The 27998-nt window shown below is 52.8% G+C and overlaps 1 protein-coding gene across 1 annotated transcript in view; it reads left to right on the forward strand.

Moving 5' to 3' along the window:
* SLC6A11 (solute carrier family 6 member 11) overlaps positions 1-15360 on the forward strand; it is a 127183-nt gene extending 111823 nt beyond the window's left edge. Inside the window, exons 9-14 of the mRNA XM_004033612.5 lie at positions 617-729; positions 3814-3951; positions 7764-7866; positions 8679-8779; positions 9641-9811; positions 12875-15360. Of these exons, the coding sequence (XP_004033660.1) occupies positions 617-729; positions 3814-3951; positions 7764-7866; positions 8679-8779; positions 9641-9811; positions 12875-13027 (779 nt within the window). The 3' untranslated portion in view covers positions 13028-15360. The remainder of the gene's footprint in view (positions 1-616; positions 730-3813; positions 3952-7763; positions 7867-8678; positions 8780-9640; positions 9812-12874) is intronic.
* The last annotated feature ends 12638 nt before the right edge of the window (positions 15361-27998 follow it).

The following is a 27998-nucleotide window of genomic DNA, read 5'->3' on the forward strand; positions in this document are numbered from 1 at the left end:
CTGTGCTGTTGACCACTGTGCCACAGGGCTAGACTCTCAGGTATCTGTCTGCTGACATTGATAAAGTTCATCCCGAGGACGCGTTAAACCAGCCCTCTATGTGCAGCAACTAAAACAAGGGAGTGTAGACCTGGAAATGGGAGTGGAAACCAAAGGAAGAGGCTGCCAGGGTGGAAGAGCATTTCTCCAGCCTGGACCCGACCTACCTACACCACAACCACTGGGTACCTGGTCCTTGCCTCCCCCTGGGCAGACAGAGTCAGAATCGCTGGGTAGACCTGAGAATCTGCATTTTAACAAGAAACTGCACCTTGCCCCTTGAGAACAGTAGAGACATGTCCAGAGGAAGGTCCATGGATCAGCTGAACCTAGGCTTGAATCCTGACCCTTCCAAGGCCCTTGTTTACCTCTTTCTGCCTCAACTTGCTCATCTGCAAAATGGGCATCAGAATAGCACCAACCGCATGGGGTGGCTGGGAAACAGAAGTGATTTGAGTGAGAGGCAGGCACAGTGCCTGGCACAGAGGAGGCACTCAGTAAATGCTGGATTAAAATAGCAATGCTATGAGAGATGGGACTCCACCCAGTGGCTTTCTCTCTCTCTCCCTCGCTCCAGGCCCCGGCCTGGCCTTTATTGCGTACCCCAAGGCGGTCACCATGATGCCTCTCTCCCCGCTGTGGGCCACCTTGTTCTTCATGATGCTCATCTTCCTGGGCCTGGACAGCCAGGTAAGGGGCCATGGGGATGGGGAGCCCAGGAGGGAGGGGAGCCTGGGCCAGGAGGCCAGACGCCACCCTTAGGAGTGGCTCCCCAGGCCCAGCCACTCCCACCTGGCCCTGGCATCAGGGCCCTGCCCACCGTCCCCCATTCCACCCTCCACTTCCCTCCCAGCAACTCTTGCACCCCCGCCATCCACCAGGTGGGCTCCACACTTACCCACAAATGTCTGTTCCGGCCCCTCTAAGCCTTCCCAAATACTGTTTTCCTTACCGGAATTCCCAACTCTCAATTCACGTTTAGAAAAATTTGCTAAATACTTCCCTTCTGCTCAACCACTCCTGCCAACAGCACTGCCTGGCACAGCAGAAGAGAGTCTCAGAGAGTGAGTTCCACAGCATGCATGTCCCCATCCCAACCCAATCATTGAGGACACGGACACATAGAAAAGCACCTCCTGTTCCTCCATCTCTGTCCTGGATGCCACCACCAGCTCTGCCCCGCCACCGCCTGCCTGTCTCTGTGTTCGGCCCTCCCTAGAGGCCCCTTGCCAACCTCCCCCTGCTTGGCAGCCTCCTTCCCTGGCGAAGGGGGTAGACCTGGAGCTAGTAACTCACCCATGCACTCGGTTTCCCTTTGTTGCCACACAGCGCGCAGGCGCTCGCTTCCCACACTGAGCACACTCCAGACTCCCATCCCAGGTCCCCGGCCTCTTTCCCAGACCATTCCCCCAACAGTCCCTGAAACCCTTTGCCTGCTGGTCCTCACAGCTGTTTTCCCTAGGAGCCCTGGAGAACTTCCCCCAGCCACAGCCTCCCCGCCTCGGAGACTGGGGTCTCTTGGCCAACCAGTGCTGTGCTGTGCAGGGGGCTCTGCAGGCAAAGCAGTCAGACCCCCAGGGAGACACACCCAGCCCAGCCTGTGGGAGTGCCGCCCTCACCCATGACCTTCTGCCAGTTGAGTCACTTGGCACCCAAGCCCCACAGCCAGTATATCTGTCAAGCCAGCCAAGTCCAGTTCAATTTCTTCCCCTGATCGGTTTCCCAGAAGCTGCTAAGCCAAATCACCGGGTGTTTCTGCTGATAATCTTCCCTTATTGTTGCTGTTGCGGGCAGAGGTCTCGGAGGGATTGGCAGCTTATGCGTGACAGGCCAGGCCTGCCTGGCAGAGGGAGGCAGGGGCTGGGGCCCCAGCTCGGCGAGTCCCTGGGCTGAGCTAAACCAGCACTTGGGCCTGGGGGCCCGAGGTCTGGCACAAAAAGTGGCGGCCACTCTGCCTACCCCCATGCGTGCTGCCCTTGCTGTGTGCCTTGGATACATTCTCAGTTCATTGTCACAATAACCACACGAGCTGGGGGCTCCTTTCATTGTTTGCATTTTATAGAAGAAGAAACTGAGGTTCAGAGATACTGAGTGACTTGCTCGGTCATGCACCCGGGCCCGTCTGCCTCTTGGCCTACACACTGCGGTGTCTCGTCAGTTTCAATCCTGGATAAACAACCTCCTTTGCATCCCATCCTCTTCCCTAGGACCTGGAGAAAGGATAGACAGAGCCAGCCCTTGCAGCTGAGGCGGAGCGGCTGCGAGGCCATAGCCTGGGCTTGAGTCCCAGCCCCATGACTTGCCAGCTGTGTGCCTTGGGCTAGTCACCTCGCCTCTCTGTGCCTCATTCCCTTTGTCTGCACAAGGAGTATTGAAACACCTTTTCTGGGGAGGCAGAGGTGAATCAGAAAGGATTTGGAGCCGACAAATGGCTCCAGGGAAGGGGCGCTTCCCAAAAAGGTGGCTGGCAAAATAACCCTTAACTCCTCCTCCCTCCCTCAAGGCAGGGCAGTGGGGTGGGTAAAGCCCAGCTCTGGAGCAAGATCGCCTCGTTCAAATCCAGGCTTTGCCACTTATCGCCTCGGTGACCTTGGGTAAATTGTGTACTCCCTCCTCTGTGCTTCTGTGTCTTCATTTACAAAATGGGAATAATAATAGTACAGACCATGTAGAGACTACATAAGTTAATGTATGCCAACTGCCTAAAACAGCCTGGCACATCGCAGGTATGATGTGTTTGCTATTATTCGTGTTATCATTATTATTAATTTAGCAAACATTTCCTGAGCCTCTCCCTCCTCTCTGCCAGGGTCCCTGAGCTAGACACAGGAAATAGACAGATGACAATGAGGTGGCCCCTTCCCTCCAGGATCCCACCTGCTTGTAAGGAGACAGATATAAGCAGGCAAGGGCCCCCAGGGTGAGGGGTGTGCTCAGGGCGCAGAGGAGAGGGATGGGCTGTCCTGAGTGGGGGACAAGAGTGATCAGGAAAAGGTTCATGCAGATCTGCCCCCAGTGCCATGAGAACCAGGTGAGGGGGCGGTCGGTATCTTAGGATATTCAAGCTGGCTGTTAATGGGTGGGTAGGAACTGGGCAGATACCTTGTACCTGGCCCTGTGCTTAGCACACGGGATACAGATGCTTAGTGGCTCAGACTCAGCCACTGATGCCTGCATCGTTTGGCTGGGGCCCAAAGACACCCAGCAGAGACAAAGAGCTGGAAGTTGGCTCACCTCTGATTGCCCTCCACCAGCAGAGGGGCCTCATCTGCCAGAAAGAAAGGGCAGGGAAGCGTCCCAACCCCGGAGACCACAGAGACAGACCAGAGCCTGCCATCAGCAGAGCGCGTAACTCCCACTACAGGCACAGAAATTCCAGCCTTGCCTCAAGGGCAGGGGCTGGTCTCATTTAAGTTGTCGACCCCAGCACAGAGCCCAGCATGTAGGCATGTGACAGGCAGCATGCGGGAGAAGGAGGAGTACTAGATTTGGAGTCTGGAGACACCAGCTCAAGTCCTGACTGTCGCGTCCTTGCTGAATAATCCTGGGCAGGTCACTCCCCATCTCTGAGCCTCAGCGTCGTCATCTGTCAAATGGGCATGACTGGAGCTCCGCTAGTGCTGGGATGACTGTTATCCTCAGGCTCCTCGTCTGCATCAATGGGTGTGGGAATGAAGGAAGCCCAGGGTTCAGGCCTGCTGCGCTTGCCCAGAGCCTGGGCCACCAGGAGCAGCCTTGTCCTTGAGTTTCACACCATCGTATCTCCCCATCCAGTTTGTGTGTGTGGAAAGCCTGGTGACCGCCGTGGTGGACATGTACCCCAAGGTCTTCCGGAGGGGTTACCGGCGGGAGCTGCTCATCCTAGCCTTGTCTGTTATCTCCTATTTTCTGGGCCTCGTGATGTTAACAGAGGTGAGTGGCATGGTTCGGGCTGCACGGGGTGAAGTGGGTGTGTGACGTCAACTCCCAGCTCTAAAAGTGACCAGCTGTGTGACCCGGGTCAGGTTTAGTGCCCTCTGCCACTCGGTTTATGCTTCCTCCTAGCGGGTCATGGTGAGGATCTAATGGAAGTTCTCATCAAGCCCTCAGCACAGTGTCTTCATGTGCAAGTGCTCAGCTAAAGGCCGCGGCTGTTATTCACAGAGGGGAGTCACACTCACCAGGGGAACGCTGGGTTGATCTGTCATGGTGAGCACTTGGACGCCTGGGCCATCCCTAAGAATAACTTCTGGGTGAAGCAACAACGTCAGCTACTGGCCCCTACAGCATTTACCTATGAGTGGTCTCACGTTCAAAGCAGGCTTTTCTGGGCATCTCTGAGAGTAGGCTCCCATGATGATATTGGCACCTTTGGGCACCATGTGCGCCAGCCTGGGACTTCTATGTGTGCCCCTCTTCTCATTGTCCCTGCTGGGCTTGCAGGTTAGGAGAGGTTCTCCATGACCTCCAAATTAAGACCATCTGATAAAACCATATTTTTCTCCCCCACCTCCCATAGCCATCCTGTCAAATAAATACCTTCTTATGTATCTTGGGAAGGTAACATTAGGTATTTTTCTCCCCATATGCACAAAATTAATTAATTTAAAAACAAAAAAAGAACTGTTGCCTAGAAACAAGAATAGGTTTTGTAAGAAACATGGAAAGAAATGAGGGAACTCAGAATCACTAAAAGCAGCTGATGTAATATTGAGGTCAGGCTAGAAAGCATTTGGGTTCATGCCACCTTGTTGCACCTACTCATCCCCCCACTTTCCAACTCATATGCTGCCTCCTCCTGGAAGCCTTCTTAGCTTGCCTTCCCTCATTCATGCCCCCAGCTCCTAGCACTTTGTTTGTAGCTCAGTTCAGGCTCTTCTTCCCCATTACCATGATCTATGGTCCACCTGTTCACCTGTCTCCCCCACCAGACCTCAGGGGCCGTGAGAACAGGAGCCAGCCCTCATTTGGCTTCACGCCCTCAGAGCCAATTCAGCACCTGGCACGGGGTGGGTGCTCAGTGCACAGTGGCTGGCATCATTACCTCGCCCAGTCATTGTCACATTGATGAGAGTGATAATCAGTGTTGGAGCAAATAAATGGTACAGCGCTTCCCAGTTTCCACCTCACTTCTCCCCACTCGGAGAAACCAGGCGCTGCAGTAAGCAGGGCCTCATTAATCACTGATTATTTAGAGTCTCTCGTCACAGTCTTGTCACATACAAATTGGGGGGGTTAGCCTGATGCGTTAAAGAGGCTAACGGACAGAATTCCAAGAGGAGCAGATGTTGGCACGGGCATCAGCTGCTTGGAGAAGGCAGGTGGTGGAGGGTGCTTCTTGAACCGCCTGCCCCAGGTGCCCCCAGCTCACCGAGTCTCTGATACCCAACCTCTGACTGAGGCCTCACATCTGCCCAAGGGGTGTTTCATGGCCCCCAGAGGCCATCAGGGAGCCAGCGCCACAGTCACCCAAGACTGTTAATCAGCAGGCGCTTGGGCTTCACATGCCAACCTTCCGCCTTCTCGGAGGACTATCTGCGATCAGTTGCAGTGGAGAAGTTCAAATTGCCAAATGGGCCGTGCCACCTTGGCCTTCATGGTAATTGCTGGAAGGAACTTTCCCTCCTTATACACATTTAAAGCTCAGCTCTAAGAAAAATAGGCCACAGACTTCTTTTCTTCCACCAAGGCAGTGTGATGAGTGGTTGAGAGTATGGGCTTTGCAGACAGATGACCTGGGTTCAATCCTCAGCCCTTGACTAGCTGGCTAGATGACCTGCAGAAGGTGTTGTCGCTGCTCTGTGCCTCAGTTTCCCCATGTGAACAGTGGAGATAACACTAGTGCCTGCCTTGTAATTGTACCATGAAGGACCAACTGGATTAAGACACAGGAAGTGATTTAACACAGCCTGCTACTTGCTGAATGCTGCATTAAGATTTCTTTGTTCCTTTGTAGAGTATGATGTTCATGGGAGGAGAGCAACTGGAGGTGGGGGCGGGTCTTAGGTATTAACTCAGAAATACAAGCCCCGTACTCCACAGAGAGGTGCCTCAGACCTGCTCCTGACCCCCACAGACCTGAATATTCACTGTAGTTGTCACAGATGGGAGAACCCAGGCCAGGCATGGCCCGCTGAGAGATCCATTTTGTTTCACCCTCACTGTGTTTTTTAAAAACACGAAGTTGCCAACAATTATAACAGAAAAATTTCCCATACAAATCTGCGTTTCTGGTGTCTTCCAGAAAATCTGCAGATCTGGCCTCACAGCTGCATTCCCCAGCAACTGCCCTCCAGAGGTGTGTAGCTAGATGGAGCCCATACTCCCCAGTTAGCCATGGTCCCCACCACTCCCTGGTACCACACCCACCCCCCTTTTCTCATTCGTATCATCTGTCTGGCCTTGTGGGCATTGAGATGTTTCTCCCTGTCTAGATGAAGACATGAACGAGTCCCATGGTGTGTGGTCTGTGAGTGACAGGAGGAGGCCCAGGGCACCCTGGGAGCACAGAGGGGAAGCAGAACTCCAAGGAAGTCCCCATGGCAGATGCACAGGAGGCTCTCCAGGTTTCATTCCAGCCCCCTAATGCACTGTCCTGGTATTCAGGCTACCCCACCCCACCTGATCCTTCCTAGCTCTTTGACACTTTTATTTCCCCTGCGTTTGATTGCATCCCCTAAGGACCCTCATTGTATTGTAAAGATTTTCTTTAGAGACCCCCGCTCTCCCTATATCTGCAGCTGGTGTCCTCTCTCCTCCCCTCCCTCCTAGAAAACCTTCCCAGATTACCTTGGTCAGCTGAGCTCACACATTCTAGGACATCACTAAACTCAATCATCTCGGATTTGTATGCTACAGAGCTGGTCTGTGATCATTTCTTCATCCCAAGAAGATGGACCACATACCTCCTGCATGCCAAGCCCTGGGCCAGAAACTGGGACCCAGCACTGGACAAAGCCAGTTGGACTCCCTCCCCTATGGAGATCACACTCCACAGGATTTAACTTACATTTATCACCCCCTACTGTGCCCCAGCCCCACTCCCCTCTTTTTTTAATTGTGAGTCCACAAAACATGCTATGAAGGCCCAAAGAAAGAAAGAGACCATCAGAAAGGACTACCTGAAGGAGGTGGCATTTGATCTGAGCTTTGAAGGAGCTTACCAGGTGAAAGGGAATAGCATGTGTAGAGGCACAGAGGTGAGGCTGTCCCTTGGTCTGTCCAGGAGAGACTGCGGGAAGGGAGATGAGGCCAATGAGGAGGGCAGCAGCCATGACTGACAGGCTGAAAGGAGCCAAAGGGTCACTTTAAACTACCACGTGTTTGGTTGGATTTGCACGTTTCAGAGGAAGGTTCCTCTGAAAGCTGGCATGCAGACGGATTGGAGAGGGTGAGGCTGGAGGCAGGGAGGCCAGTCAGGAGGCTGTTATAGCCATCCAGGGAGAGGTGCTGAATCTCCCCCATCTCGATTTTCTATGTAGTCTCTGGCCCTTGGGGTGCTGGAAAGTGAGGGGCTGAGACAAGACAAACCATCTGCGGTCCCAGCAGCCCCCAAAGGACAGGGAATTAGGGGGCACCCAGATGGGAGGGTGCAATTTTCAAACTGGGAAGACTAGGGAGAAACAGATTCCTGGCAGTGGTAGCCACAGAGCAGAGAGAGGGACCTTCCTGAGGCCAGATGGCTGACCCTGCTCTCCCGTGTGTCCGTTCACCTCCCATCCGTGTGTCTGTTCCCCGACCTGCAGGGTGGCATGTACATCTTCCAGCTCTTTGACTCCTATGCCGCCAGTGGGATGTGCCTTCTCTTCGTGGCCATCTTTGAGTGCATCTGCATCGGCTGGGTGTATGGTGAGTAGCAGCCAAGCCCATCCACACCCCAGCTGCCCACCAGGTGCCCAGGATCCTGGTGCTTGGACTCTGGTTGGCTCTGGTTCTCTGTGGCTTATCATGGTCTATACTGGCCTCTTCTTACTCTTCAGGGATTCCTTGGCCTTTTCCCACTGTTGGTAGACCTTCTGCTTTCACACCATGCAGCACAGGAAGGGGTTCAGGGCTCAGGCACTATGATCTTGGGCCAGTTCTGCCCCTGAGGCTCAGTTTTCCCCTTTGTAAAATAACAGTAGTCATCAACATGTCTCCAAGTGGGAGAAAGTGTAGTCGAGCAGCAGCCTGCATGGTGCCTGGCCTTCCATAGACAACCACCTCAGGTCCTCCTGCTCCCCAAGCCCAACAAGTGGGTGAGGGTTGCTGGGCTCAGTGATGGTCACTCCTGCCATGAGTGTGGCTTGGGAATGGATGCCTCTGCAGGCCCCTGCTCTGTAGCAGCCCTGCCAGGTCCCTGCCTTCGAAATCCTTATCCCCACCCCTGACTGCCTTGCCTCCAAAGGGATCACCTTCCGCCTTTCTCCCAGAAATTCATCATTTCCTGGGCCTGAGGCCAGGAGAGCTCTCTCCAGTAGTGGGCCAGCATCCCTCCTGCTGCTCTTTATTCTGAAACCTCACACATGTAACATCTCGGTCGTTATTTAAGCAGTACAAAGATTCCTGCAGCAGTTTTTCTGTCTCAGGCTGGAGAAAGCAAACACTCCTAGCCATTCCTCTGACTCATGTACAAAACTTCTCTGGGGTGTGTATGTTCCCCTCTGATTTATTCCGGACAGGAAGCAACCGGTTCTATGATAACATTGAAGACATGATTGGCTACCGGCCACCGTCACTCATTAAGTGGTGCTGGAAGATCATGACCCCTGGGATCTGCGCGGTAAGGGCCCCACCAGGAGCCACCTCCAGCCATCTACCCACCCATCTACCCTCCAACCCACGTTTCCACTCCGTAGCCCCCAGCCTGGCCGAGGCTGGACCTGAGGAGGCTGATGTCCCCTGGTTCAGGCCACCTTACAAAGCTGCACCCATGGGCACAGGCTCTGGGCTTGGCCAAGGAGTGGCCTCATTGGGATCCCAGTGTTGCTGTGTGACTAGGAGCACAGCGCCTCCCTTCTCAGGATGTCAGGTTCTGCATACGCAAATCGGGCGCTGGATCTGCCTCAGAGGGCCGAGGACTATGTGGGGAACAAAGGCCTGTCCCCATCTTGTTGTTAACCATGAAGGCAGCAGGGCCGAGGGTGACACTGGGGTTCATGCTCTGCCTGAGACCGGACCACAGCGGGGCCTTTGTGAGCAGACATTTAATTAAAAAACACCCCATCACTCCTTATCCGTTTCTTGGCACTGGAAGTAACTCAGCATCTTCACAGACTGTGTAGTTCTGAGAAGCAACTTTGAAACCAGTCCCGAGCAGTAACTAGAAAAAATAAAAATTCCTAACTGGGCAGAGGCCAGGGAAGAGGCTCCTGGGGGTGGGGAGAGGTCCTCACAGCCCAGCGAGGTCCCAGAACCCAGGGCCACATTCCCTGAGCATCTGTTGCCTGTGGAATGGGGCTCCAGCCTGCTGTGCCTCAAGCTCACTGTGGTCCTGGCAGGGCCTCACTTTTCACGGCTGTGAAACAGGGCCAGCCTCCTCCCCTGCCGGCCTCTGGCTAGTCTGTTCCTGGGCCTCAGACCCCTCATGGCCTAGCAGAGCTGAGGGCCCATCCCCCAGGCACCTGCCCCCATCTCTCTGCAGGGGATCTTCATCTTCTTCTTGATCAAGTACAAGCCGCTCAAGTACAACAACATCTACACCTACCCAGCCTGGGGCTATGGCATTGGCTGGCTCATGGCCCTGTCCTCCATGCTCTGCATCCCGCTCTGGATCTGCATCACAGTGTGGAAGACGGAGGGGACGCTGCCCGAGGTGAGACCGCCCCAGGAAGGCTGGTGCGTGTGGGCAGGGTTCATGCCTTGGGTCCCAGTTTCCTCATCTGCATGGTGCGCGATGACGGCCTGTGCCCACCTGCCTCAAGGGGACCCTGTGGCAAACTCCTCTCTGGCCAATGTTCAGTATCATGGTTGTGCCCAAGTGTCTCTGTGAAGTCTTTTGGCTGAGCCAGTTTCTAGGAGTCCAGCCTCTGTCTTCCTGTCTGTAAAATGGGATAACCACAGTACCTAACTTATAGAGGCTGTGAGAACTCAGTGAGTTCATATAGGAAAAGCCCTGGGACCCAGACCTGGACCAGAGGGTAACAAGTGTTAGCGCTGACTGTTTTGTGAGTCCCAATCATTCTGACGTGTCACTGTGCCAGGCTGTCTACCTGCTGTATCTCCTGCCATCCTCAGAGCAAACTGGGGCGATAGGCATCATTTTCTGCAGTTAGCAGGTAGAGGAAACAGGTTCAGAGAAATCAGGTCACTTGCCTGAGGTCACACAGCCAACAGTTAGCAGATCACATGGTTGAAGACAATTTCATCAAAGTAGATTTTAGATATCCTAAAATTAACCCATTTCAGCTATACAGTTACACAATTTTTAGTAATGTTCCACATTGTGCAGTCATTGTCATGAATCTGCTTTAGGATACTTTCATCATCCTAATAAGAGTCCTCATGCCCATTCATTGTTAACCCCTGTTCCACCCCCAGACAACCACAGATCTACTCTGTCTCTGTGGATTTGCCTACCCTGGATGTTTCCTGTCACTGGAGTCCTAGAGTGTGTGGTCCTTTGTCAGCAACTGAATCGTTACTGAGCCCATCTTACTCCAGAGCGGCACTCCCTATTCACTCTCCTTCCCTGCCGCTGGCAGCCCGATGGTTTGAGTGGGTTTCTGCTTATTTAGTAAACAGCACAGGGTGTTTGTTGTGTGCCAGACGCTGTTCTAAGCAGTTTACAAATACTAAGTCATTTAATCCGCATAGCAATCCTGGCGGGGGGCGGGGGGGGGCGGTGGAGATTCTTTTTGTCTCCATGGATGAAGAAACTGAAGTACTGAGAAGTGAAGCAACTTGCCCAAGGGCACACAGCTTCTGAAGGATACAGCAGAGACTCCGGCTTGTGTGGTCCTGTCCCCTGAATTTCGCTGCCTCACCTTCCTCTGCTAAACCAGTTGCACTTCACTGTGTGGCCCTGTCTCTGCCCCAGGGCCACACCCGAGGGACTGCAGGAGTTGAACTTGGCCACCCAGGAGGCGATGGGGAGTGGGGGTATGCAGAGCCAGAATGCAAGCTCCAGCTCAGAGTCAGCTGCACCCAACCCACCTGCCTGCCCACCGAGGGGCCTGGGCTCCAGAAATAGTCATGCATCCAGCCAGAAGGGGCCAGCCACAAAGGAAAGTCTCTTTCTCAAGCCTGCTCATGCCCCAGAGCAAGTCAGGCTCCTTGGAGCCTGCAGGGAATGTAGGTCAAGGGCAGTTGGTTAATTCTGATCTCAGGCCAAACACGTCCAGAGGGAAGCTGACCTGGGGCCTTAAAACCTTGACCACTGGAAGACCCCTGCCCAAACTTCCAGATGGCCTTTTGGTGTTCAGAAATGCCTGGTGTTGCCTGCTAAATCCTCCAGAGATCATCTCCGGCCTGGTGTGGGCGGGAAAGCAGGGGAGGGAGCCTTCTTTCCTAAGCCCCTTCCATCTCCCTGAGCTCACACGTCTGCCGATGTGGACAGCAGGGTTTATTAAAGAGGGACTTCTTTGGAGGTGTCAGACCCAGTTTCCAGGCCCTCCTTACCAAGAGTCCTTGTGCCAGGTAGTCCACAACCCGAGCCTCAGTTCCCACAAAGCTGCTGCTGGGGGATGGGAAGGATCTAGAGGGAAAAATGAGGACAGAGGTGCCTCAGTGATGCGCTCTGAGGATGCATCCTACTGATTGATAGAAGGTAACATGGTGGCCGCTCAACTAATCTGATCCTTATACTAACCCCGGAAGGCAGGTACCATTATTATCCCCCTTTACAGATGAGGAAACTGAGGCACGGGGGGTTAAGCTTCATGCCCTTGTTAAATGGTAGAGCCTGGACACAAACCCAGGCACCTGGCTTTGGAACGCGTGCTCTAGCCCCAGATCCGTGCCAGAGCCTGGCACAGTGCCTGGCAGAGAGGAGGCACCTATTAATCGCACAGGTGAGTCTGCCTGTTAATCCTACCTGGACAGTGTGCCACAGCAGGCACAGCAGGATCTGAAAGAGAACATAGAACCTCGATCCTGAGAAACCAGCCACCCAAAAGACTGCAACCTTCCTCGGGAAATGGTTTATGCCCAGAAAGGGCCCCCCAGATCCTAGCCTGGAGTCTTCTCCCAGGAAACCTGGGGAGTGCAGATGAAGCTGAGGGATAGGGGCCTGAGGCAGGGCCACATCTGGCCTGAGGGGCAGGGCTGTGGGGCAGAAGTCTGCATCCATCAGAGCCAGCCAGCTGGTGCAGGCTGCTTTGCAAGGCAGCCTGAGGCTGTGAGCCTTGGGCTTTGTGATAATGCTTCTACCTTTGAGCACAGCTGGAGGAACACCCAACACACACTACACCTTCCCCCACATGATGGCACCCCTTCCAAGGGGAATGCACCCAGGTATCCAGCAATTGTCCTGTAAACAGCCCTGGAGATGCATTACCACCCAGCAATTCACACCCCAGCTTCTCGGTGTCCCTTGAGGGCAGGCACCAGGCAGTGGACCCTGATGACAGCTCTGAGTCCCAGCCACCTTTCCTAGCCAGGTGCGAGGCTAAGCACTTTCCATAGCCTCTCCTTACTCTTGACCTAATGCCAGGAGTAGGGACCTCTACGGTCCCCATTTTTCATAGGAGGTAACTGAGACCCAGGGAGGTTGTTCATCATCCAGGACAGAGCTGTAAGAGGCCAAGCTGGGGCCCGGACCTTGGTCTGAGAATTCTCCAGCACCCAGGTGTCCGCCGTGTGCTTGGGAGAGGCCAAGGCAGACCCTGGACCCTGGCAGCTAATCACTCAGATCTTCCCCTCCTCTCCAACCATCCAGAAACTCCAGAAGTTGACGACCCCCAGCACAGATCTGAAAATGCGGGGCAAGCTTGGGGTGAGCCCACGGATGGTGACAGTTAATGACTGTGATGCCAAACTCAAGAGTGACGGGACCATCGCAGCCATCACAGAGAAGGAGACGCACTTCTGAGTGGCCACCAGCCGTCTGGGGCTCTTCTTCCTTTCTTCCCCCGTGTATGTAAATGAATTCCTCAACCCCATACTTCACCTAATGGTAGGGGCTTGCTTGTTTTGCACAGGATTTATTAACAAGTTAATTTTAAGGTGGCCACTGTACACTGCTCTAAAGTCATATCCCCTCCCCGCCCCCAGTCGTCATGGAAGTAACCACTACAAAGAGATAACACTGTACAGGGACTGCCAGATCTTCTGTCCTAGGGCAGTTTTAATCAATGTTTTCTAGGGATTAGGAAGAAGTGTATAATATTGTTAAACTTTTTTTACTGGGGTTGTGGGCCAGGTGGGGTGGGGAGTGATGGCTGTCCTCCTCTGTCAGCCTTTTAATGACCGTTCTGTGTCCCATGTTTGTCTCTGACCATCCACAGCCGCCCCTCCTCCATACCCCAGGGATAATTTTTCCTTCCAACCTTCCCTTTCCAAGGGACACTGGGTTTGCAGACAGCAAGGCTATGTGGCAGAGAAGAAAAAGTCCAGCAGACTCAGGACTCCTGGGCTGCAGACCCCCCTCTGCCCTGATCCCATGAAGTGACCTTGGGCACTCCCTTTCCCTCCCTGGGCCTCAGTTTCCCCATCTCCCAAATGGGAGGAGGAGCCAGATTGGGTTATTTCTTAGGGATTCTCTTTGTGTGCCTTGCTGGCTTCCAGACCTGCCGTGGACCTTGGCTTCCTCTGAAGACTTGCAGGCAATAATCTCCGCCCTCCCAGTTGTACCTCCTCCCCACCTGCTTATTTAAAATCAAGTTTATTGTAGAAATGGTGTGGTGTTGATGTGTGTTTTCCCTAAAACTCTAATTTCATCTCATCTGTGGGCAGCCCTGCTCTCTGGACACCAGTGGGTCCTCAGCCCCCATGGCAGGGGCTCCTCTGTCTGGCCTGCCTTTTTTTCCTGGTCAGCTGCTCTTAGCCCCGGCTCTGCCTCTCCACCCTTGGCAGGGCTGGCTGGAGTTGCTGTGGGGACTGATTTTCTGGGTGGGGAAGCAGCCATCTATTCTTGTAGCCACCCCAGCCAGGATCTATGTCTTAGGACCTTCCTCTGGCCTTCCATGAGAAGCAGCCACAGGGGGCCTGGTTTCCTCCTAAGGCCCTTCTCTGTCCCAGGCCACCTCTTCTCCCTCCTCCTGTCCCCTAACCTCCACCTACCACCATCCTCCCTCTCAGTTCTCTCCCATCCTTGCCCCTGGTTCAGGAGCCATTCTACCTGCCTCTGTGGCCAGGCGCAAGGCTACAGGTGCAGTCACCTGTTCCCGGCCACCTTCCCTCCCTTCTTTGGCAGAGAGAAGTCTCAGCTCTCACTAGAGGGAAGACCTGGGCATCCTGCTGGCTCCTCTCTCCGTGGGGCCTGGAGTCTGGTGCTGTTCCCCAGCCAGCCTGGCTGCAGACCTCTCTGGCTGATACCACTCTTCTTCTTTAATTGGACTTCATATCAAGCCTCTGCCTTGGTTTCTGAGCTATATGAGGGTGGGGAAGGCACACTCTTTTTTCCTTTTTCCTTAGGTTCCCAATATTATTTGGTGGAAATGTGGGCTTTCTCCGAACCAAGGCTTGAGTTTCCTGTAAGGGTCCTCTGTTTTTGATTCACCCAAAAGTCTGCAAACCCCCAGCATCTCTGCTCTGGCCAGCCCTGATCTGAAGCCTGTGTCTACTAAGAGGGATGCCCAATGCCCCACTGGGCAGGACAGGAAGCCTAGCCTGGGCCCCCTCTGTGCACACAGTTTAGGCCTGCCCAGCTTCTTATGGGCAAGCCACCATCCCACTCTCGTCTCCCTGAGCTGTCTGGTTCTGCGGACCCAGGAAGGGCCAGGCTGGGGCCCTGCTTGTGTTTATTCTCGGCTGCTGTCTTCCCAGCAGGCCCCAGGCAAGGAGGCTTCCCACTGCTGCTGCTACCGGTTCTCCACACCAACTCTCACGGATGCACAGATCCCTGTGGTCCGCCATCGCCGACACACACACACGTCGTACATGTGGCTAACACTTGACTCACTTAACACTACTCATGGGGCAGGGCGGAGGGTGGATTGTTGCTTTTTGTCTTTTGTAATTTCCTACTAGTATTTAGGTAACTTTGGGGGTGGGGAGGGCAATGTGGGGGCAGGGGAACATGTCATTGTGATGACTTTTTTGATATTCATTAGAAACAATACATCCTTTCTGAGATATTTACAGTATTATTAAAAAAATGAAAAAGGTTGTACTGTTTTGCATAATGAACATTTTTATTGGGCATTCAAAGGGTACAAGATTGTCTGCTTACTCATTTTTAAAAATTAAAGAAATGAACAATCAGTGTGGCTATTCCTAGCAAGGTGGTATTCGTTGGGTTTTTTGTCCTGGTTTTATTCCCTCCATGATATGCCTGCAAAACCATCTTGGGTCCCTGTGTGGAAGCTGCAGTCTCAACTCAGCACTACAAATTAGAAACAAAAGCAGTGGTGTTTTAGGAGCCCAGACTTCTTTATGTTCATGTATTTACCATTTGCCTAGTATGTGCTAGATGCTTTGCAGAAGTTGTCTTTTTAATCCTTACAACAACTCTGTAAAGTAGGTACTTCTCCACTTTATTTATGTATTGCTTTATTTCTTTATTACTTCCCCTGTTTTACAGATAGCCATCTATTCTTGCAGCCACCCCAGCCAGGATCTATGTTTTAAGACCTTCCTCCAGCCTCCCATGAGAAGGAGCCACAGTGGGGCCTGGTTTTCTTCTAAGGCCCTTCTCTGTCCCCAGCCACCTCTTCTCCGTCCTCCTTATAGATAGGGGATTTTGCGGCACAGAAAAGTCAAGCAATTTGCCCACAGTAACACAGCTAGTAAACATCAGGACCAGAAAGAGAACTCAGATGTGTCTGACCCAAAAGCTCTGTCTCCTGACCACAATGCCTTATTGTTTCTCGTGCTGTGAGGCCTAAATAAAGCAACAGCCCCCTCACAGTGGTGAAAATAGCTGCCACAAAACTTATGCTTGTGTCCTAGTAAGCAGACACTCATGTTTGAGGCAGGCAAGGCAGAGCACAGAGAGATGAGGATTTGGAGTATGCAGCCCTGGGTTAGGCTCCAGGATCTGCCCTTGCCAGCCTCAGTTTTCTCATCTCTAAAATGGGGATAATAGCTCCTGTTTCAAATACAGGGTCTAACTCTGATGAGGTAATGCAGGCATCACGGGATCATGAAGATCCCGTGAGCTGTGTGTGTGAATGGTAAGGTTCTGAATTCACACTAGTTATTATCCTGAATAAATAATGCCTAAGCTCAAAAAGTGTTTGTAGTATTGCCTAGAACTTAGACTAAAGCCTCTAAATTTGTGTCTGAGATCTCTAAATGGCTACTCTAGACCACAGGCATGTTTTGTCCTGCCAGCTCTACAGTAAGATCATCTTATGCAGTGTCTACTCATTCCTGTCTGGTCAACCTTTTTGCTTGAAATCCCTGATCTCAAGTCTACCTGACCCTGTCTTGGCCTTTGATCCTCTCTGAGGTGGTAATATCTGTTCATAGGAAAGCATCCCACAGACTTCTGGAATTCAGAAAGTCTCTGTGATCCACAGCCAGGGTCCCTGAGTAATTCCTACCCTCACAGAGCCACAGGAATTGCTGCAGTCACCTGTTCCCTGCCATCTTCCCTCCTCATGTCTGAAAGTGTCTTGCATTAAGCAGCTGTCATATGCAAGAGGAGGCTGGGTCACAGAAATATGAGTTTCACTCATTCCCAGGAAACTTCATTTGCAGACTCTTGAGCCTATAGAATTAATAGCATGAGGAATTAATTGACGCACTAGACCCCTCCAGGATGCAGTGTGTGCTAGTGACCCCTGCTGGCCAAGTGGGACACTGCAGGCTGCCTCTACTAGACACTGCCAATAACCAGAGAAGGGGAAAGGAGCTTTGGAAGTGAAGTCAAGGCTACCTCAGGCCTAAGCATTTCCCATGGGGGAGGGGATCAGGCACCAAAGAGCAGGCATATTCTGCTGAAAGTGGCCAACTTTGGAAAATTGAGTTCTTTCATGCATTCAGCAGCCCTTTACTGAGCAGCCACCATATTCTTTGTGTGGACTCAGGACTAACAGCCCCTTCCCTGGAGTGTTCCTACTCTTAGGAGGAGAGGTGTCCATACGCTTCTGGACAGGAGTAAGTTCACAGGGAGATGCTGTTCTGATTCTGACCTCCTGTTCCTAGCCGTCTTCCAGCCAGTTAGAGTTCTTCAGTGTGGCAGTGAGCAAGTCTGCCCACTCCTTGGGCCTCGGTTAGCCACTGGTAGAATGGCAAAGAAATGAGACCCAGAGAGGGAATGTGATTTGCCCAAGATTCCCCTAGAACTCTGTATTCCCATCTCATAATCAGTCCCCTGCACCATCTCAAGCCGTTAAAAAGCAAATGAGCTTGGGCCCCTCATTACCCATTAGGGATAAAAGTCAGCCTTTGTTGCCAACTCTGACCGCTTCTCTCTCATTTTTAAATAATGCCCACTTTGTGAGGGATACTGGAAAGAGTAACACATGCAGCACTCTCTGAGCATCCAGCGTGGCTCAAGTGTCAGAGCCACTTCACAGGAAACCATATGGCAGGATGTGCCATGGACAGAGTGGTGGGGAAGTACTGCAGGCAGGAATAAGAACTGTTTATGGAGCACCTGCTGTGTTCCAGGGTCGTGCCTGCATTACCTCATCAGAGCCTCACAACAAATCTAAGAGGTAAGTGTCATTAATCCCATTTTTCATAGGAGAAAACTAGAGTTCAGAACTGTAAATAATGTGCTCTAAGAGATACACCTCCTGGCAAGTGGAGGAGCTGGGTTTGGATCCAGGTTTGCTGGATCTAAATAAGGCCCATGTACCCAGCCACTTAACCAAGGATGTGGGACTTGAGTTGCACCTTGGGGGATGGGAAGATTTAGGCAGAGAAGGACATTTGAGACGAGGGAACATCCCGAGTGATGACAGAGGCTTTGGGAGAGCAGGGAACCAGGGTACTCCCCATTCACTGCAGCCTCCACTTTCTGGGCTCAGGTGATCCTCCCACCTCAGCCTCCTGAGTAGCTGGGACAACAGGTGTGTGCCACCATGCCCAGTTAATTTTTTTTTTTTTTGTAGAGACAGGGTTTCACCCCAGTCTACTTTCTATAACCCCTCATGTATCTTCACCAATCTCTGTGGCAGAGCAAGATCAGGTAACACCATGCTTATCATGGAATGGCATCTGATGCTGGTCCCTCCACAGGACAGGAGCTTGGATGAACAAGTGCCCAGCTTGCCCCAGAGTGGGGAGCCATGGGAAAAGGAATACATAGGCATTGAAGACCTACTCAGTGCTGGAGACCATACCAGACACTTTCCTATGCATTACCTTGCCCTCAACTGCCTTGTAAGTTGGCATGGTGTTCACATTCTACCAGGAATGAGGAAACAGGCTCAGAGAGGTAGATTCAGCTACCCAAGGTCACAGAGCTGGAAAGTGGTAGAGCTGGGGTAACAGCCCAGGTGTGTCTGGCACCAAGGCCCATGCGCTTTCCACCGACCACCTGTAGTAGTCAGTCTTCTCTAGAGAAACTTCTCTAAACATTGGATATAAATATATAGAAAGAGACTTATTATAAAGCATTGGCTCACGCAATTATGGAGGCTGAGAAGTCCCATGATTTACTATCAGCAACATGGAGACCCGGGAAAGTCAACAGTGTAGTTCCAGTCCAAACCCAAAGGTTTGAGAGCCAAGAGCACTGACATGCAATGGCAGGAGAAGATGGATGTCCCAGTTCAAGCAGAGAAAAATTTTCCCTTCACCTTTTTGTTGTACTTGGGTCCTCAAAGGATTGGATGACGCCTGTCTGCCTTGGTGAGGGCAGGTCTTGTTTACTAGGTCTACTGATTCAACTGCTAATTTCTTCCGGAAACACCCTCACAGGGACTCGAGGAACAATGTGTACCAGCTATCTGCACATTCCTTAGCTCAGTCAAGGTGACACATGAAATTGACCATCACAGCACTGTTGGGAGCCACTGAGTGTCACCACAGCCATCAGCATTGAGAGGTTAATCAAGGCCATAGAGAAGCTACGGATGGTGGTGGAGGCCATGTGGGGAAGGTCTGAGGGTCTTCAGGGGCCTTGGAATGCCTTTGGTGACACTAGGGACCTCTGGAAACCTTCACAGTTTCCCAGAAAACGATAGAAGGCCATGAGAGTTCACTGATAAAGACAAGGGGATGTTAAAGCCAGTGAGAGGCATTGGAAGTACCTGGGAGCCCCCAGAGACCTGAAAGAGATGTTGCAAGGGGAGAGGGCCTGGAGACCCAGTAGAATTATGTGGAGCCATTTGGGAGTTACGAGAGACTGGGAGTGACAGGAGTATATGAGAGTCATAACGGCTACTGAAAAAAAAAAAGGAGGCTCATTGGGGAGCATTAAGATGTGCTGAGAGCCATCAAGAGTTATAAAAAATATCAGGGCTCTTGGTCATGACTGGGGGGTATTTTAGTCATCCAGAGTCCTAGGGAGTACTTGGGGTCACCTTGGGGGGGCCCTGCCTGGAGGAGCAATATGCAGGATGTAGCCTTGAGGAAAGGGGAGGAGGGTAGCTCAGAAATGCTCTTACGGCGGGGCGCAGAGATGGGGGAGCTGGAGCCAACATGAATAAAGGGGCCGGATGCCCAACTGGCAGAGATGGAAAAGCCAGGCCAGAACTCCGCAGACCACGAGAGGCGGCTGGCAGGTACATGATGGGACAAGGACTTTTTGACCTTGATCTTCCTAGGCTTGTACAGGCCTGAGTTTTCTTGAGATTCCCAACCTGGGTGTGCCAGATCCCCCATCTGGGTCTAGCCAACACTTGGCTTTTCTTATTCTCCTGGGAATTTTCTCTGCCGTTGTTTTCAAAGCCAACCATTCCTGAAGTGAGGAGGCTCTTGTAGCCCAGGCTGAGCCAGGAACTCAGTCCCCCACCAGAGGCAAAGGATTTAGGGGAAACCTAACAGAGGAATCTGGGCCTGAGCTCTGGGAGCCCCTGGTCAGATGATGGAGAGAGGGGCAGAGGACCGTGTAGAGTGAAGGCAAGTGTTATTTATTGAGCACCTACCATGCACCTCGGATGAGGTGGGTGTTTTCCATAATCCTCAAACCAACCACTGGAACTGTGATTTGTTCTCATTTTGCAGATGTGCACACAGGCTCGGAGAGCTAAATGGAGGAACTTGCCCAACATCACACAGGCTGTGCCGGAATTCAAAGCCAGGTGGATCAAACCCAGAATTCTTGGCTTTTTTCCTCTATACCAGGCAACTATTGGCTTGGCCCAGGTCTCTAGCTGGGAAGAATGAGCCCTGAGCCTTCCTGCCCTTATCCACTCTCCCCCAGCCCCACCCCTCCATCCCAGTCCTGGGCTCAGAGGGGCCTGTGGCTGGCAGATCCAGGCTCTGTTAGCAGCAAGTCAGCCACCAGGTGGCGCTGCTGCTAAACCCAAGCCCCCTCCCTGTGGTCCAGGCTCAGGCCAGTGAGGTCAGGACTAGAGCTGGGACCCCACAGTTGAGACTAGAGGATCCAGAGGTCTCACTCTGGGTGCCCAGATGGGGGACAGAAAGGCTGCCCTTGTCAAACGCGCACAATTCATCCTTCTCACCCTGCCCCATCCCTAGCTCACGTTTGCAGCACTACCCCAACAGCCAGAAGTGAGGGTTCTTAACTCTCTCACTCCTTTGCTGTGTGACCTTGGGCAAGTGACTTTGCCTCTCTGACTTCAACGTCCTCTTCTGTACAAGTGGACAGAATAAGCCACTCAGGGGTGCCGAGAGGATGAGATGAGATGATGGTGTGTGCCAAGCGTCCGGCACACAGGGAGAATGTGGCTCTCCCAGTGAGTCTCCTTCCTCGGGGCCATGGTCAGAAGGGCCCCAGCCGGTGTCAGGAGACCTGCACCCTAGCTCTGAATTCACTGTGTGCCTTCAAAAAAGACATGCTGCCTCTCCAAGTCTCGGTTTCCTCATCTGTAAAGTGGCACTAATCACAGGAACTTTCTTTTTGGTTATTCTGAGGATGAAATGAGAACATGGCTATATGGCATTTGTTTTATAAAGCCCCACATGATCAGGAAAGGTGATTATTGAAAGCATTTCTGCAGCAGCTTTCAGAGGGTGGGATTGGGTGAATGTGTAAATAGTGGTGAGGTGGGAGAGGTGACAGGGCACATGGGACAGGCTGCGGGTTTTGCTCTGTGTACCTAGCAATGACACAGGCCCCTTGTGCCACACCCTACTTGGCATCTTCCCGGCCATGCCCCAAGCCCCTATCTTGTTCCATCTATCCTGGAGTCTTGCCCCAACCCGTTTAAACACAAAAATGTCTGAGTGCCTGCACAGAACAAAGACGAGAGGCAGAACACGGAAATGCCGATTGTGATTATCTCTGAATGATAAGATTTGGGCTGATTTTTATTTTCTCCTTTTTCTTTTATTTTTTCTGTACCATCTAATTTTTTTTAACAAAGAACATCTATTGCTTTTATATTCCAAAAACCAGAATCAATAAAGCTATTTTTAAAAATCCTTTTCTTGCCATCAAGAGGTTGGTTATAAATGAAGGCTCCAGAGAAAGAAACAATGATTCTCCGGTGGCTGGAAGATGTGGCCAGAGGGAGATGGGAGGGGAGAGGAGGCATCACCATGTAAGCTGCCTTCAGTCCTGTCTCCAGCCTCCCCTGGGAAGCCAAGGAAGAGGCAGATGCAGCAGGACCCCTCCTCCGGGCCACAGAGCTCCCCGTAACATTTATGGGCCAGCATTCCAGGGGCCTTGAGCTTGCCGCTTGTCTCTGGGAGCTCGTCATGGTTGTTGAAGGAAGAAGGGAGCAAACAAGCCAGGAAGCCATGCTTGGTTGAGGGCTGACTATGTTCTAAGTGCTGCCGCCTCTATTAACTCTTCAGACCTCCCTCCCCACACTCACCTGTTGAGGGAGCTGGGATTATCAGCCCAGTTTACAGATGAGAAAACTGAGATATGAACTTACATATCTGACTGCCTTCTGGATCTCTCCTCTTGAACATCCATTCAGCATCTCAAACCCAATTTTCCCAACTGAATTCACCTCCTCCAACCCTTACCCCTGCCCAGCCTATTCCTTCCTATCTCAGTAAGTGACACCGCTGTCCAACCACTTCCTTTATTTGGCAAATATTGATGGAGCATCCACTATGGCCCTGCCCTCGGGGAGCTCGCACTCTCGCCAGAGGAGGCAAGAACACGGACATTTTGGAAAGTAAAATTATGCAGTGTGGCAGAAGATGATAAATTATCTGGTTAAAAATAAGGTAGGGAAGAGGTATAGGAAGGGTCAGAATGGGGAGGTTGGAATTTTAAACAGGCTGGTCAGGGAAGGCCTCATGGGGAAGGTGAAGGAGGGCGGTGGTGGCTGTCCCAAGAGGAGCGTCCAGGCAGAGAGATCGGTGTGTGCAAAGGCCCTTGGGTGGGCGCTCATCTGCAGTGTTCCCAGAGCAGCTAGGAGGCCAGGGTTGCTGATGCAAAGTGAGCAAAGGGCACTGGTGGAAGGGGAGGCCAGAGAGGTGGTGGGCAGATCACAGAGAGCCCCGAGGCCAGTGCAGATGTGCAATGAGGATGAGTGAGGGTTCTCAGCAGGAAAGGGACCTGCTCTGATTCCTGTTTTAATAAGGCCCCTCGGGCTGCTGGCAGGGGCTTGGGTGGAAGCACGGAGACCAGGGAGGAGGCTGTTGTCCTCCAGGAAAGAGATGATGGTGGCTGTACCAGAGAGAAGGGGATTCGGGATCTGATTCTGGGTATATTTTGAAGGTAAACCAGCAGGGTTTCCTGGTGGATTGACAGAGAGAGGAGTTGAGGATGACTGAGGTTTGGGGCTAACTTGTCAAGCGAGAAAACCTCCTCATTCCCCGCATTCAATCCACCGGTGAGTCTCATTGGCTCTTCCTCCTTTAAACGTCTCAAGTCCACTCACTCCCTCCACCCCAGCCACTGTTTGACCTCCCATCATCCCCTGGACTGCTGTTACCTCCTCCTGGCCAGCTTTCCCTGCCTTCTCCTCCAAGGTGCCTTCCCCTCAACCCCTGTGGTGGGGCGGTTCATGCCTGTTAGCACTCATGGCAGACCTGAGCCAGAGCCCACCACTGTCAGGGAACTTCCCTTCTGCCTGAGGGTTACCACCCCAAAAGGAAATCAGGGGGCCAACAGATGGGGGATGATGCTGGCTCACCAAAAACCCACCATGTCCACCACCAGGGCCAGCTGCATGACCACCAGGCATCGTTCAGCAGGGAGAGGAAGGAGGCTCCAGGGTCGGCAAAGGCTGGGCCTTTGAAGAAGTTCATAGCTCAGCGTGGTCTCTGGCATCTCAAAGGTGTGGATCTGAATCATGGCTCTATCTCTTACACCATCTGGGTGACCTTGAGCAAGTCTCTTCACCTCTCTGAGCCTCCCTTTGCTCATCTGCAAATTGGAACCAATAATCTCTGAGCCTCAAGATTTTTGCAAGACCTGGGAGTTCCATTAGGGTGTTGGCTTACGTTAACCTAAAACAATGCCTCCCAGGGCCCGATGGGCCCCCATGAAAGGAATGGACACGGCTTTGGAGCCAGACAGACTGGATTCCCATCCCAGCTCAGCTGAGTGACCTTGGGCAAACCTCTTCCTCTCTGAGCCTCCATCTCCTCCCCTGCAAAACAGAGCCCCCATCTCACAAAAGAAGCAGGTGTACATGCGCCCAGCACACAGTAGGTACTCAGCCACCATGCTAGAGAGTTTGGACTTCACCCTGGAGGCAGCTGGACCCATTGCTCCCACGCCCCACTTCCTGGGCCAGGGCAGCTGCAGGCCTGATGGGGTGTTTTTATCTCCAAGCCGCAGTGGGCTCCGCAGAGCTCGGCAGAGTCCCTGGGCGCATGGACAAAGAGCTGTTGTTCCCTCGAATCTAAAATTGCCTCCCTCTGATTGCCGCTATACAAACCCAGGCGGCTGCTCGCTTCCCCCATCCAGTTGGGTCTATTTCAAGAACACGCTGATTAGCGCTGATTGCGCCTTGATTGTGGCGGGCGCCTTGCCCAGCCCCCTCCCCGTGTGCGGAGTACATGCTCCTGCTCCCCCACCACGGCTCCTGCTGTCACCCAGGGGCCACCAGACCAGGAGACCGGGCGAGTGGTGCAGCACACATGAGCTAGGGTCCTCATTCTTCCTTTGGGCAGATGACCTTCCCTCTCTCAGATCTCTACTTTGTCCTCTGCAAAATCCTTCTGGGCTCAGAAGGGTATGGAATAAAATAGTATGTGGAGGAACGTGGCTTTCATGGTGGGCATTTAGACACTGTGACGGGTCAGTGGCCAGGGGAAGTGGCTCTTCAAACACCCCATCACACACACACTTGGACACACATATGCACACACATGCAGACACACACACAAACTCACAGATGCCATTCATGCCTCTGGCTGCACTTGAGGCCACCCTTGGTAGGGGCGGGATGGAGCTTTAATAACTAGACTTCGCTGCACTGGGCATCTGACACTTGCCTTGGGCACGTCATCCATGCAAACCCCACAACCGTCTTTTCAGCACATATTTTGTGCCCATTTTGCAGATGAGGACGCTGAGGTTAACCGAGGTGATGTGACTTGCCAAGCATCTCGCAAGGAGGGAATGGTGATGTCAGGATTTGACCTCAGCTCCGTGTGAGGCAGAAGCCAGTGTTCCCACCACCCCATAGCCTGCTCGGGGTTTGCGCCCGTTTGAATGGAAGCTATGAGTGGGAACAGCTTATAAGACATCTTATGCTGGTTATTTGTACTGCATTCATCCTGTGTGATCCTGGAAAAGTCTCTTCTGGTGGGGCCTGTTTCTTCCTCTGTGAAATAGGGTGCCCCTGGTCATGGACTGATTCTTGGACTTTCCTGGAAGCACATTTCAAAAATGCAGATTCTTAACTATGTCCTTAGAGGTCTGGAATCAGTAGGCCTGGGACGGGCCCAGGAATCAGTATTTTAAGACACTCTCCAGGTAACAGTGGGCACCAGAGGAACAGTGGTTTGGGGAAAGTCTCCTCCCTGGCGAGTTAAGCCTCCTCCCTGGCAAGATGGTGAGTTAAGCCATCTTGTCGCCCAAGCCAGAAACCCAGACATCAATCAATCCTGTCCCAGACTCCCTTGCGCAACTGCAATCATTGTAAGATCTACCTGTTTACTCTCAAAGGGGCCTCTCTGCACCCCTCCTGCCTCCTCACTCACCCAGCCCAAGCCCCATCACCCCCACACCTGGACCACTTCAGGGGTCTCCTTCCGGGACTCCCTGTGGCCACAGTGCACACCCCCACCCTCCACTTCAGTCCATTTTCTACACAGCAGATAGAATGATCTTCTTGAAATGCAAATCTGAGCACCAGCCCTGACCATTCCCAGCTTAAACCATCAATGGCTCCCTATTGCTGCAAATATTAAGATTAAACCCTACATAGTGGCCTACAAGGCTCTGCAGAGACCGGCCCCTGTCCCTCTCCAGCCTCATTTTACACCACTAACTCCCTGGTCTTCTCTCAGACTTAAGATTTTAATCCACTCTGCGCCTGTCCACCAGAGGGCCTCTGCCTTGCCGTGTTTTCTTCCTGGATAGAGGATCTTGTCTCCCTTCTTCTAGTTAACTCTGGCCCATTCATTAGACTGAGCTCAGCCCTCACTTCCTGGAACTATCCTGAGACGAACTCTGCTGTTCCGGGGGTACTGAGCTCCCCGCGTAGGGAAAACGCAATCAAATTCTGCATATCTGCCTGACAGGAGGTCATGGAGAAGATGGCTGCTTTGGCTCTGAGCCCTGGATCCTTCTCCCTCCTTAGGAGAGCCTGTGGTTCTCTAGGACTAGGGAGCCGTGCCCTCCTGTGATGGGGGGAGTCAGGGGGGCAGCAGAGACCTGGCCTGGGTCCTTAGAATCCCAGGCAGCCTAAGCCAAGGCCTGTTGGCAGCAGCAGGAGCTCCAGAGCTCTGGCTCAGGGACTGGAGTTCTCATTGGATTTTCCACTTGGCCCCCAGGTCCTGGGCAGCGCTAGGAAGTGGCATAATCTGAAGACCTCTGACTCCTGGTTGGTAGGTCCTTGCAGCCTCAGGGGCTTCTGAGGGGCACGCATCAGTTCCCTCCCCTCCGCTGTCTACTCCTGGGAGAGCCCTTCTCTCTCAGGCATCTCCCACCCCTTTCCAACTCCCTTCCTCTGTCTCACTGCCTCTTTTTCTTTTCAACACCTCTGCTCCTCTCCCACCTCTCCCTCTCCCCTCCTCTCCCTCCTCCCCAACCCTACTCCCCCAGGCTCCTTCCTTTCCTCTCCACACTCCTGCTGCCTCAACTTCCTCCTCCCGTCTTTAGGCGCCCCTCCCTGTCTGCTACCTCCATGCTGCTTATCTCCCCACCTCAAACTCTCTCTTTCTCTCTCTCTCACACCCCACTCTGTGCACCATACTGAAGAGGCCTGCAAGCGCCCTGCAGCCCTTGGGGATGTGGCTCCGACATTCCATCCTGAGGAAGAAGAGGAGGAGGGAGACGTGGCTTTCAGAAGTCCCTCCTTGCTGTCCTGGAGCACAGCAGAGCACCTGGGGAGTGGGGAGGAGGCCTGGGCTGTGGTGAAAGGAGGCTCAGAACAAAACGGGGACTTAGGGGGGTCCTCATCAGGTGCAGGTTCAAGAGCACAGGCTCTGGAGTCACACAGGCCTGGGTTCAAATCCTGGCTCTGCCACTTCCTGGCTGTGTGACTCAGGGCAAGTCACTTGAACTCTCTGGGCCTCAATTTCCCCATCTGTAAAATGAGGATGAAGCTAGTTCCTGCCTCCTGGGGTTGTTGTGAAAATCCAGGGAACTCATGCAAAGTGCTTGATACCAGGCCAAAAATACAGGGGGTGATCAGTATCATGAATAGGGAGTCAGGGACTGGCCTTGGCCCCAGACTTCACATCTGGGGACTGGGCTGGGCATCTGAGCCATGCATTTCTAAATGAACCCTCAGAGGAAGGAGGGGGGTCCAGGGTTAAGACTCCACACCTACCATTACGGTGAGGACTGGAATGACTTGCTGCCATATTCTTCCAGTGCCAAGGAAGGTGAGGCCACTGGCCCCAAATCTCAGAGCACGCTTAGCAAGGCCAGCACTTGGACTCAGTGGCGTGGTTCCTCCAAACCTGTCTCCCTCCATCACCTGGAATTGGGTCCCAACTCTGGGGATCCTTCTGAGGTTGGCACAGATGGGCTCTTCAGGGCCCATGTGTGGGATGTGGGAGACAGACAGGATGTTTGCCCAGACTCTGGGATTCTGCAGACCCCCGCCCCCTACCCCCTGTTGCTAGGCAACAGCTGCTCATTGCTGAGGGTACCTGCAGAGGTGGAGCAGAGGGAAGTGGAAGCAGCTGGCTCTGTCATTCACAAAGAGTCCTGTGGATGCTGCTCCCAAGTCAGGTGCAGTGAGGATCAGAACCTCCAAGATGAGCAGGGACTTGCCCAAGGTCACTAGAGATGTGGGCTAACACACCCTACTACCAAATGCCAGAGCTGGCAGGACCTATAGAAAGCTGGCTAACACGGGGCACATGTATTACTCTTAAGTCCTGAGCCCAGGGCAGACATCACTAAGCACCAACCATTCTCCTTCCCACCCAGCCCAGCCCTGGCCTCAGAATTCTCAGCACAGCAGTCAAGCAGCTGCTGCAGCAATGGATCAGCGCTGGCATGCAAGACAGACCTATTTATCATTTCTTATCTACCCCAACCCTGTTATTTTACAGATGGAGAAACTGAGGCCCAGAGAAAAGATGCAGTAGAATGAAGTGCACATGGGGTCTGGGAGTCAGATGACCTCCAGGTCTTAGCTCTCTGCTGTCTTGCTGTGTGACTGCGGGCAAGCCCCTCTACCTCTCTGAACCTCAGACTTTATGTGTATAGAATGTGTCTGAGGAGA

This window comes from Gorilla gorilla, chromosome 2 (assembly GCF_029281585.2).
Source record: "Gorilla gorilla gorilla isolate KB3781 chromosome 2, NHGRI_mGorGor1-v2.1_pri, whole genome shotgun sequence".
NCBI classification, from domain to species: Eukaryota; Metazoa; Chordata; class Mammalia; order Primates; family Hominidae; genus Gorilla; species Gorilla gorilla.